Here is a 12,952-nt window from a genome sequence, read left to right as displayed (position 1 = left end):
CATATCACTGAAATTGCTATAGAATCAGTATATGACTGTTTCCTTCCTTTCTTCTGATGTTAATGTTTACATGATTTGGTAAAAGGAAGGTGTATGTTCTTATAGTCCCAGTTGAAAGATTACTTTGTCATCTTGGTCGTAATTGAGTTTTGTGATGGAGTCTGAACTTGGCATTAATACTGATTGTCAGTTAGGCATATAGATTAAAAGAACTTGTACTACATCAATAATCAATACCAATTCAAAACTGTATTGATCTGTCAGGAGATATGCGTGTCATACATCTGCTTTTTCTAGCTGTATGCAGTAATGGAGTGATATAAAGCTGGCAGTTGATTTAGAGGACCTTTACATTTCTAGTATTCTCCTGTGCATTGGTCCATATTTTGACACAGTTGATAGAACCTTTACCTTAGTTCAATATTCCTTCTATTGACTTATAAGGTCTTTACATTGCTGATATTCTCCTATATTCCAGATCTGTATTTTATCTTCAGTTAATAGAACCTTTAACAACACAATTAACTGACAAATCATTCTTGTCAGACTGGAACAACAGGACTTCCCAGTTTAAATTTAAAGTTGACAAATACATGAACTTCAGCCAATGAAAAACTATATTGGCTGTAACTTGTTGACTTGTTCAGTTGCATGATTTCATTGGGTTATTGGAAAGGTCATGCTGAGATCAGGATCTAAAATAGCTACCTGATACATTAGCACATGTTTTTGAGTGGGTATTTCATATTATTTATCAGCATACACTTATGGTATTTTATCTCAAGATTTTCCCAATTACAATTTTGCTTTGGAAGTAACTTATTGGGATTATACATAGAAAACTAGCTATTTGGGATTGTACACAGAGAACTAGCTTATTGGGATTGTACACAGAGAACAAGCTTATTGGGATTGTACACAGAGAACTAGCTTATTGGGATTTTACACAGAGAACTAGCCTATTGGGATCATACATTGAGAACTAGCTTATTGGGATTGTACATAGAGAACTAGCATATTGAAATTATACATAGAGAACTAGCTTATTGGGATTGTACACAGAACTAGCTTATTGGGATTGTACATAGAGAATTAACTTATTGGGATTGTACACAGAACTAGCTTCTTGGGATTGTACACAGAAATAGCTTATTGGAATTGTACACAGAGAACTAGCTTCTTGGGATAGTAGACAGAACTAGCTTCTTGGGATTGTACGCAGAGAACTAGTTTATTGGGATTATACATAGGGAACTAGCTTATTGGAATTGTACACAGAGAACTAGCTTCTTGACATTCTACATAGATAACTATTTTATAGGAGATGTACACAGAGAAATAGCTTATTGGAACTGTACACAGAGAACTAGCTAACTGGGATTATACACAGAGAACTAGCTCCTTGGGATAGTACACAGAACTAGCTTCTTAGGATTGTACACAGAGAACTAGTTTATTTGGATTATACATAGAGAATTATCTTATTGAAATTGTACACAGAAATAGCTTATTGGGATCGTACACAGAGAACTAGCTTCTTGGGATTCTACATAGATAACAATTTTATTGGAATTGTACATAAAGAACTAACTTTTTGGACTTGTACATAGAACTAGCTTCTTGGGATTGTACACAGAGAACTAGCTTATTGGGATGATACATAGAGAACTAGCTTCTTGGGATTGTACACAGAAAACTATCTTCTTGGGATTGTGCACAGAGAACTAGCTTTTGGGGATTGTGCACAGAGATCTAGCCTATTGGGGTTATACAAAAAACTAGCTTATTGGGATCATACATAGAGATCTAGCTTTTTGGGATTGTTCACAGAGAACTAGCTTATTGGGATTGTACACAGAAAACTAGTTTATTGGGATTGTACACAGAGAACTAGCTTATTGAGATTGTACACAGAGAACTAGCTTATTGGGATTGTACACAAATAACTAGCTTACTGAGATTGTGCACAGAGAACTAGCTTATTGGGATTATACATAGAGAACTAGCTTATTGGGATTATACATAGAGAACTAGCTTATTGGGATTATACATAGAGAACTAGCTTATTGGGATTGTACACAGAACTAGCTTATTGGGATTATACATAGAGAACTAGCTTATTGGGATTATACACAGAACTAGCTTATTGGGATTACACATAGAGAACTAGCTTATTGGGATTATACACAGAACTAGCTTATTGGGATTGTATACAGAGAACTAGCTTAAAATCTAACCCAAATAAGGAATTATTCAAAAGAAGTTTCCAATACTCTGGACTTTTTTCTAGTAGGGATTAGAAATTTCTGGTGTTTTTTTTTGAGAGAGAGAGAGAGAGAGAAAATATGAATATAGGTATATTTCGATATAGATTTAGATGATTATTGAAGCATGGGTTAATATGTATAGGAGAGTGTCCATGTGGGGGAGAGCAAGGAAAGAAACTGAGCATAATTTTGTATATGCATGCTGCTATTGACATGTATGCATGTGTATTTATGTGTGTATTTATTTGTACTTATGTTCCTTTTTACGTAGACCTCAAGATAAATTAGTTTTTCATTTGTTTCACACACTTTTACTGAATTTATTGTTATCATTATTGTTATCCAAGAAATCTAACCCAAAAGATATTTTGATATGGCAAATGCTTGTACAAAGATTGGTTGAAAAAGATAAAAAAAATAGTACTAGTTGCAATGTTTTGATATTTGACATTTGACCCCATTAGGGACCCTAGGGTAGTGTCCCAGAAATCATACTCAGTTCACAGAGGATCACCACATGGGCAGCCTGTGTACCAAATTTGGTGAATTTCCGACCAGCAGTTTAGGAAGAAGTATAATTATGGACAGGTGGAGGATATAACAATATTACCATGATAAAGCATGGGAAAATGATAGAGGAAACTCGTTTCCATAAATTATGGTACAGGTATCACTCAAGTTGCGCTATAGATACATTCCTGAGGTTATGTCATAAATTTAAATCTGTGTGATTCAAAAGTAACGTAAATGCACATCTGTGAGCTATGTGCAAGTCACAACACATGGTGCCAGTGATGGTGTAAAAACGAGCATGATGGCATAAATTGAATATTATTTCTTCATTATATGTGAACTTAAAATGTATAGATTTTAAGATAATAAGATAATTAGAGTCCAGATTAAAGAGACTTCACCGTAATTTATGTGTGATGTGTGTGATTTGGACTTTTAATATAGCTTTAACAATTTCTCAGTCATTTTTCAGTCCATAATTTATACTGTCAAATTAAGGTGATTGTTGAGGAAAGGAAGCTATAATAGTGTTGAACACGTGTATTTGAAAATAGTTCTAATATTTCTGCTTGTCCATTTCAGCTTGAATCAGCAGAGGACGCAAAGCTTGCACACATTCTTTCAAAGCAGCGGTACCATCAGCACCAGCTTCAGCAAGAACAACCACAACTTGGCAGTGCCAGACATAACCAGACTGCCAGCCAGCAGGTGCCACCACTCACCCAGAGCCACACCAGACCTAACACAGCTCCAAGTAAGTTTAAATCACAGTATTACACAATATGTTTTATTCCATGTCCTTTAAGACTGGATATTATTCATGTGTCAAATAAGACAACTTCGCCTCAGCACTTGAAGAACACAAATACCTTTTTTAATGATTTGTTATATACCATGTTTTTGCCACAAATTTGCAGTCTCTAGCTGGGGGTGGGCAACGCTGTCCCCCTGAATAATTTAGAAAGGATGAGAAATATTCGCATTCTTCTAGAAGGTCTCCTAGTAAGGATGGTCCCATCGCTTCCCATGAGTGGTTGTGGGAAGAGATTATCCCTATTCTCCCACAGCAGAGAGACATTGGAAGTAAAATCCTGCCTCAACAGGAGCATGATGATGTTTTTTTTTCTGTGTTTGTGGACTATAGTGAGTTTGCTGAGTAACCAGTGGAGATGGTCCCTCTTTGTGTACTGCCTCCATCCCTGAGACATGTTCCAAACCGACAGGCCTGGGAGATAGGAATATTCTCATCAGTTTGGTGAGACTCTTAGCGGTGGCTTGTTGTCTAGAGTTGGTACCCTCTTCTATGTTTTGACTGATGGTTTAACCTTCCATCTGTAAGAATCATTCCACAGCATATCCCGTTATTCCTCCAACTTGGATGCTGTGGCATCACAAGTGGGGATTTTGATGTGAACCTGGGCTTACCTGATGGTTACAATTTTTAAGGCATTGGAGTTTAAGACCCACACAGTCACTACCATTGCCTTGCATACCAATCTATTTTGGCAGCCTCCATCAGTATTTTGAAGGAGGTATCAGTTTATATGGAAAATACATTACCTGATCGCATTACACTAGGGATAACTTCTTTGCTCTCTCTAAATCCAGCCTACCTGGAATGATGGAAAAATGTCTTTTTGTCAGTATAGTAAGTATATATAATAAATAGAAAAAGGGAAGTGACTATTACAGCTTAACTCCCTTTCTATCCACTTGGTGGCTACGATTATACATGGTTTAAACCAGTTTTTACATTTGCTGCCACATGCTAAGATGTCCTCCAGAAAATCTAATTAAATTCAATAAATGTTATAAATTAAATTAAAAAATCCACATTTTCTTTTCCGTTTCACAGTAAGTCAGAATGTTGTTTTATATGGTGCATACATCATTTTTGTAAAATCCAGTGAATTTATTGATATTTTTTTCATTATCATACCAATCGTTTTCATCACATTTGACTTTGAATGGCAACATACATTTTCCACAGTGGAATTTTGTCTGTGCTGTTTCTAGGCATAACTTATTTTACTCGTTTTTATTAATGCAGATGACATTTATTATATATATATATATATATATATATATATATATATATATATATATATATATGCGTTCATAAAACTTGCCTACTCTGTATCAGTTGCTCTTCATCCCACTCTTGTAAAGTATGTGGGGTGTGGACAGAGACTACATTGTCTGATGTACTTGGAAATAGCTCAAGGGCTGCCAGAAAAAGAGCAATATCTATTTCTTTTCAACATGAAATGCTGAGCCTTTGTCCTACTTCGGAATGTTTTACAAGTCTCATGGGGGATTCCCTGAGATGCCCCCTCCAATCCCCATGAAGATCCAGGAGATAGTGTTACATCTAAATGCAGTAAGAATGAGAGATGATTCCAACCAAGAGGTGTTTTTTCTTTTCAGTTTTTGGCATGGTTGCCACACTTTGATATGAAGTGGATCAGCAGATCTTCAGCACAGCCTTGAAGCTCGTGAGGAATGTTATATTAGCTTCCTCACTGCTTGACTTAGCATCCTTTTCCATTTTTTTTACCTCACTGAGAAGGCAGGATACTTTAACACTCTTCATCTTTAAAGTCCTACCATATGGCAACCTTGCACACCTTCCCATTTAGCCCTCCCCTTTTGTTTGGGGGGCTTGAATTAAGATCAGAAAACATGCATCACAAGAGTTGCCAGTACACGTCAGTGCAAGATCCTTTATCTGCATATCCTGTTCAGGGGTTATTCCAAAGAAGGAACAATCTTCGGCAGGATACAGTAGAGGCAATTCCCAATGATGACAGAATGGCCGTGGCCAGGCGAGTTATAGGCAGTTATACACACCTTGCGGGTAGAAAAGGGAGTTAACTTGTAAGTGTTGCTTCCCTTTGTTCAGTATATAGACAGAAAGACGTATTTCCATCTTTCTGCAAGGGTTGGATTCAGAGTTAGCAAAGAAAGTTGTCCCATGTGTAATGTGATCATGTAAGTATTATATGAGAAACATTTGCTGTCTCATGCAGTACTTCACCACTTGCTGGTGGCCACTGCACCAGAAGGTAGCAGTCACTTTTCCAAATGGAAGAGGCCATTGTTAGACTTGTTTGCAACGAGACTGAAAAACAAACTCCCCATTTATGTCTCCTCAGTTCCAGATCAGAGGGCATGGTGGTTTACACTTTGAGTCTAGGGTGGCAGCTTCTATCCATGTACATTTGCCCACCTTTCAAAATGATTCTACAGGTGCTTCTGCAAAGCCAGGACCTCTACTGCCTAACTAATCCTGGTAGCCCCTATGTGGCACCAACAGATTTGGTTCAGTATCTGCTTAACCTTTTGGTAGATGAGCCCAGGAGATTACCAAAGAGGTGGGATCTGCTGTCTGAGCACAGGTGTCTTCACAACAGTCTGCAAACTGTCAACCTTCACGCCTTGCTTATCTGCAGCAGTCAACCTGCCAGGACTGGTTTTTGAGTAAGATTGCAAACTTCATAGTCCAGGCAAAGAGGTGGTCTCATATCCAAGGTCAGAGATGCAGAGTGGGTAATCTTCTGGTGCTGTAGGAAAGGACAAGTGGTCATCCTTCAAGAAAAGTGGAAGACTTTCTTCTCTTCTTTTTTTTGGAGGCAAAAATATGTTCAGTGTCCACCATTAAGGCTATAAGGTGGCTTGTCTAATGCACTCAAGCTTCTGATCTCATAAGTTATTTTGCACTTCAGAGGCTGGTATCCTGCTCATTGTTGTCTAGATGGAATATAGACATTGCTAGAATCCAATTATGAACTTTTTATATATTTGCCAACCTGGGTTTCCTGCCAAGAACCAGTTCCTTTTTGTAGCTCACCTTTTAAGGAGATTCCCAGTCTCAGTTGGATCTGTGCTGGGGATGATCAGGACAGGCTTCTTTCTCATTGAGGGCCGTAAGGTTCTATTGGGCAGCTTTGAAAGAGTGAAGATGTCAGAAATTTCTACCAATATAGGGCTCATATGATATTTCAGCATCCACCATTACATGGTTGGCATTGATGTGCAGTATGGTTTCACTTTTATCTCAAGTGAGAGATTTTGGTAGAAGATATATTTAAACAATATTTAAATGGTGAATTTTGAAAATTCAGCATGTTTATATAGTATTTATTCAACACTGTGTAAAGTATTCCTGCTGAACATGTGTTGGAAATATTCTGATCTTTTATTGTTACTAAGGTCTTGAGAAAAGAGAAACATATATTGTTTGCCATATAAGAAAACATGTTGATAAGAACACACCTGATGTGCAGGGATGTGCATATCTGTGACTACATGTACATCTAGTTAAAGTATCATAATAATACCCTTTTAGTTCAATTTTGTATGCACTGGACTGTTACAGTTTGAAGGATTTTGTAATAATTTATTTTTCCTGGCAGGTCATCTATCCAGTCCAGTGGCGCAACAGCATGGGGTGGCACATAACAAAGGACCAGTCAAGGCCTGGAGTGGAAGTAAGTTCTACTGCTTTATCCAACAGCATTCAAACTTAAACATTGTCTTAGTTTTATGTCATGCCAGACTGTGACATTACACTTGGCAGTATCACCAAAGATGATGAAACAGTAGTCAGTCCACTTGTGTGATAAATATAAAATTTGAAGCTGGCATTCATTGGACATACCACTTACTGCTAGACGTTTGTGATATGTATGCAACATCCAGATTCTTTCATTCATTTCAGATCCTTTAAGCGGTCTTGTTTTTGCGTATGAACCATAAGTTTTAAATCACTTGGATACAATGCTATTGCCAGTTTTTAGATTACTGTTGTATAAAAGTATTTAGGCCTGTGTGTGTACAAATATACCAGTCGTATTGAGCAAATGTGGTGGTGACCAACATTGCCATTCTGAGAACGTTTACACATGATCATGCATTCATTGCATCGAGAAATGGACTTTTCTCAGTGCACATCAAAATGTTCTCACTCTTTGTAGATTCTTTCTTTTCAGCATTTACCCTTTTTACCTTTTACCCTGCTATCAAATACCTGCATGGAAAAGAATGAAATCAAACATTACACTGTCTCTCTCCCAAGTAACCCGTATTGCTGCTTACTTTGGTTACCATTACTTCGAAACCGCTGTCTAACTTCACAGTTATTGTTACCCTGTTCAGGTGTTGTTCCTCACTTTTAAAATGTTCTTTTACTTCTGCCAAACTGTCAAACCTTCCTTGTACCCAGTTTAGTTATTTCCCAAACTACCTTATCACTTTATATATTTAATTGTCGGGGGCCCCGAGTGGCCGAGTGGTCTAAAGCGCTCTCCGTCACGGATCACTGCCATCTCACCTCTGTCTGCGTGGGTTCGAGTCTCGGGCTCGGCAAATTTGGATATGTGAGAAAGCTTGCCGGTAGCTTCTCGTGGGTCGGTGGTTCTTTCTGGGGTTTTCCCGGGTTCTTCCTCCACCATTAATACTGGCCGCCATGTATAGCCTATCTTGTGCTGAAAAATGGCGTTAAACCCTATAACAACAACAACATTTAATTGTCCTTTACCAGCCACAGTTTCAACATCTGCATTCTTCAATTCCTTCACTGTTCACTTGGGATATATTGTTTTTTATATCTGTGTTTCATTTCCTTCACACCGCTCCGGTGGCCTTCAGCTTAAGAGGTTAGTGTTAGGACTGGTCGGCCTGGTGTCAGTATAATGTGACTGGGTGGGACATCATGCTACATGTCGCGGCATGGTGCCCCAGAGCTAGACATCGCTATAAACTGCCACATTGCAGACATCGTAGCGATATGACTGAAAAATTGTTAAAGCTACATTAAAAATAAAAATCACATCACATCACATCATTTCCTTCACTGTTCACTTGAAACATATTGTAGTGTATATCTGTATGTTTAAATTCCTTCACTATTCACTTGGAATATATTGTAGCGTATATCTGTTTCATTTCCTTCACTGTTCACTTGGAACATATTGCGGTGTGTATTGGTATGTCTCAGTTTCTTCACTGTTCACTTGGGACATGTTGCAGTTTATATCTGTTTAATATGTTGTTGTTTATTTTAGTTTTTGGATAATTTTTTAATTTTATTTTAATAATTGGTTAATATTTACATTTGTGTAGACAAAATTAGAATGAAATTCAGCTGAGTTACCTAAATTGTTCATATTTGGTCCAGTTCTGATTACTCTAACTACGTTGTCACTGGATGTTTAGCCATTCTTTACCAGCCAGCATTTTCAACAGCTGAGTGTTGCAATCCTTTAACTGTCCACTTAAGAGATACTTCAGTTTATTTATGTCTACTAGTTTTTTTTAATACAATTTTAACAGTTGGTTTGGTATATGCATGTTGCTTGTTTATAGGCAGATTCAGCTGAGTTTTACCAGTGGATTAACACCCAGTGGGAAAGGCACATGTTATTGGTTCTTGTTCTTCACTATCAAGAATGAGGCATGCCAGTGCATTTGAGATCCAGGAGAATTTTTGAAGTGGAGTTTTGTTCAGCAGAAAATTGCTTTCATTTATAGACAGTGCTGTATTAAATTCCATTAATCTCATGAGCTAAGAGTCTTGGGAATCACCAAGGTAGCTAGAGCTTCATTGTTGCCTAGATATCAAGGATCTAATGAAGTACATGCATATAACCTACACCTGTGCAATGCTTTAGCTGCCCCCCCCCCTCTTTTTTGTGAATATTGTTGGTTTTAGTGCAGCCAGCCTTAGTTTTATTTTTCTTCTAGATCTGTCAAAAAATATGTCCTTTTTTGGTCTTCCATTTGGAAGAGAAAAGCTTTTGGGATATAGCACCTGTCTTTCGTGTCATCCATGAGCTATACATCTGTTTCTGCTCAATAACTTCAAAGCCAGTTTTGATTTGGAAATGAAACTCAGTTTAGTTACACAACATAATTTGCAGGTATGTTGCATACCTCATTGGAGGTTCTATCTTCAAGGTGACAGCCATAGCTCAGTTTTTTAATTTTGTTTTATCCACCTTTCGCTTCCTCATTTTAGTTTTGAAAGCTTTCAAGATCAAGAGATTAAACATTTTAGATGAAGGGATTAAACTTTTTATACTACTTATCATCGTTAGAAGACATGTTGTGAACCAATTGGGGGTCCTGCCTGCAAAGTTTCAGTCATAACTCAATATTGCATGTTTTCATGACACTTTCCTTTCTGCTCCATTGCTTTGAAGCCATCTTGAAGCCATTTTGAGTTTAAGGGATGAAACCTGGCATACTTTTACATCACCACTTAATGGTGTGCTGTGTATCACATTGGCTATGCTGTCTTCAAGGTCAAGGGCATGGCTCACTTTTAAAGTTTCTCATTACCCTTTCTCTTCTTTAAAGCTATTTTATGTTAAGGGATAAAAGGTGTGTCATGTACCACATTAGGAATGCTGTCTTGAAAATCAAGGTCAAGGCTGAATAATTTGTTTTTCATTACACTTTCCCTTCCACTCCATAACTATAAAGCTTTTCGAGAGTAATAGATTAAACTTTACATCATCACTTGAAGGTACATCGTGTGCCACATGGGAAGGGGGTGCAATCTCCAAAGTCAGGATCTTGGCACATTTTTAGAAAAAAGTTTTTCATCTTACTTTCTGTTTCACTCCACAAGTTTAGAGCCTTTTGAGATTATGGAATGAAACTTGGTATATCATTTTTAGAAACTGTTGTGAACCGTCTTAGGGTTCCTTTCTTCAAGTTCAAGGTCAGTGTTTTAGAAGACTGAAGGTGAGATAGAAATGTGTGCATATGAGGTCATAGGCACACAAACCAATGTGTTAAAAAGAAGAAATGGCCTGATTTTGAATGAAGCATCAGTCCCTTCAAAGGATCTTTCTTATTGTCTATCCTGGAGTGACATGTACCTGTTGGAGAAACCTAGATAGAAGTTAATGATGCCGTGGCAACTTTTTCCTAATGTGGCTGTTGTGAATTTATTTGAGGTGGGGAGTAAAAATTTGCTGAATTTTATTATTTTTGTGTGCCTTATATTTTGTGTGGAGGTAATATTTATTTTTGGGGGTGGTATTGTAGTTGCTTACATTGTATATTGACTCATACACACAACGTTATTCTCAGATAATAACGATGCTAATTTCCTTGAATACTATTTTTGTCGATGTATCTTTTCAGTGGTATATGGCTCAGTTAAATGTTTTTCAGGTGTCCTTAATACCATACAAGCCCTGTTTGAGATTCATTTAAACAGCAGAGATACATTGAAATAATTTTTGGTTTTTAACTTTTGAAATTTTATTATTCATTCATTAGATTTCTTGATAAATTGATGAAAAAAATGTATATTTGGCTGTGCTGTGCTGTGCATGTATACTTCTACTAAGGTTATTACCATTTGATAGCTTAACAGCACGTTACAAGAGTTATTTCCCTTAATCAGATCACTTGCAGTATTGTGCCACTATTTATATGTGTAAAAAAAATGCCAGATTATTATTTTGATTTGCTGCAGTAGTGCCCTAGTATTTTTTAGCTCACCTGACCATGAGGTCAAGTGAGTTTTTGATATGATTATTTGTCTCTTGTGTCTTTCGTCCTGGATCAATTCACAGTGACTATTTACAACTTCTAATAAAACTGCTTGATCAACTTGCAAGAAACATTACTGTTAAAAATTCCTCAAAATCACTCAGCAGAACTTGATAAATTTAAATGTAAGCATCCTGACATTTGTCCATACAGTGCCAGCCTACCATCAAATATGGCTGCAGTTTCTAAAAATAGAAACACAATTTGACAGGTCAGCCTGGTTTGATGAATTTTAATTTTGTTCAGCAGAATTTGACCAAATTTGACTGAAAGCATTTTGGCATAGGTGCCTTTCAAGTTTGCACATATACTGCTGATTCTCTGTCAAATATGGCTGCCATTACTAAAACTAAAAGAACCATTAAACAGCTTCTTAAAAACAACTCAACAGAATTTCCATCATTGCTTGGATCAAATCGATCATTTATTACATTTTGTAAATTTATGGAGAAAATTGGTTGCGGTTGGGATGGTAAAGTTTTTATGTGAGAATCAACACTTTATGAGGTGGTCTTGCGATATGGTGTAAACATACCATAACACCATTTGAATGAACGTATTTGTACCCAACGTGGAGCTCTTTACACGATTTTGTCGAGTCAATGCATTATTAAATATTTTTTACTTCAGCTAGGTCTGCAGAATCAACCAGTCTAATTATTATGACTGCCACAAAATGGCACTCAGTTCATTTTGGAAATCTTATATATTATTAAAACAGGGTTCTGTGCCAGTTTGACTCTTGCTTTAGACATTGCCCATGCTCTTGCTGAAGTAGACAATAGAACAGTTCATGAAGTATACAGTGCTTTCAGAAATAAATTTGTGTGGACGTGGTTAGAGAAAAATGCATAGGGATCAATGGTAAAAAGATTACTTTTGCTCTATCTGAATGGAGTTAGCAAGGAAGACAGTTTGCACCCTATGTGACAGCCTTAGCAATTATGGCGACAGATGGTTTAATCTCTTACAGATCATGTTAGGAATTAACACATTGAAAAAGTTTCACTGATGTTGTCTCATATTTCTCTCAGTCCGCTTACTGAATGAAAGCCTGCAGCATATATATGGATCTTAGAGAAATAATAGGTAATAATTCTATACAGTGGGTAAAAATATTTATTTATTGTCTCTATCCAGTCAAAGTATATTTTTTAAGGATATGTAAGGCATAGTCAGCAAACAGCTGCCTGATTTGTAGTGTATTTGTGATTAATTCCATAATAATATGAAGACAGTACTAAAAAGGCGTTAGGAAAAATGCATATTTTAGGGTCGTGTATTATTTCCAGCCTATATGTCTCCCAGACCCACAACCAAATTGTCGGGGATCATATTTCCAATTTACAATTCTCATTGCACATATTGTATTAGCCCAGATATGTTGTTTATCAGTTTTCTCTCATATATGTGTGTGTGTTGGCAGGGCATGCTTGTCCTCATTTCTGTTTATTGTTTACAGCTTTATATTTTATACAGAGTAGAACCTTTTCTCTGTAATTCTCTTCAGGTGTTTAGAAGTTGCTATCTTGAGAGAGTCATGTAGGTCAAGGTTTCTGCCTTGTTTGTACAGAATGCTTACAAACTTTAGTCATTCAGCGTAT

The 12,952-nt window shown here is 36.9% G+C and overlaps 1 protein-coding gene across 8 annotated transcripts in view; it reads left to right on the top strand.

Annotated features, from left to right (window-relative positions):
* The window catches only part of LOC149786145 (uncharacterized), a 203,726-nt gene that overhangs the window by 119,787 nt on the left and 70,987 nt on the right, over positions 1–12,952 (top strand). For all 8 annotated transcript variants that reach the window (XM_089976481.1, XM_089976483.1, XM_089976480.1 and 5 more), the window contains 2 exons: positions 3,363–3,534; positions 7,196–7,270. In XM_089976481.1, the coding sequence (XP_089832607.1) occupies positions 3,363–3,534; positions 7,196–7,270 (247 nt within the window). The remainder of the gene's footprint in view (positions 1–3,362; positions 3,535–7,195; positions 7,271–12,952) is intronic.

The sequence above is a fragment of the Sinohyriopsis cumingii genome, chromosome 12 (genome assembly GCF_028554795.1).
Source record: "Sinohyriopsis cumingii isolate HCF-2022 chromosome 12, ASM2855479v2, whole genome shotgun sequence".
Lineage (NCBI taxonomy): Eukaryota > Metazoa > Mollusca > Bivalvia > Unionida > Unionidae > Sinohyriopsis > Sinohyriopsis cumingii.
Note: the sequence above shows the minus strand (reverse complement) of the source record. Positions and strands in the feature narration are given on the sequence as shown.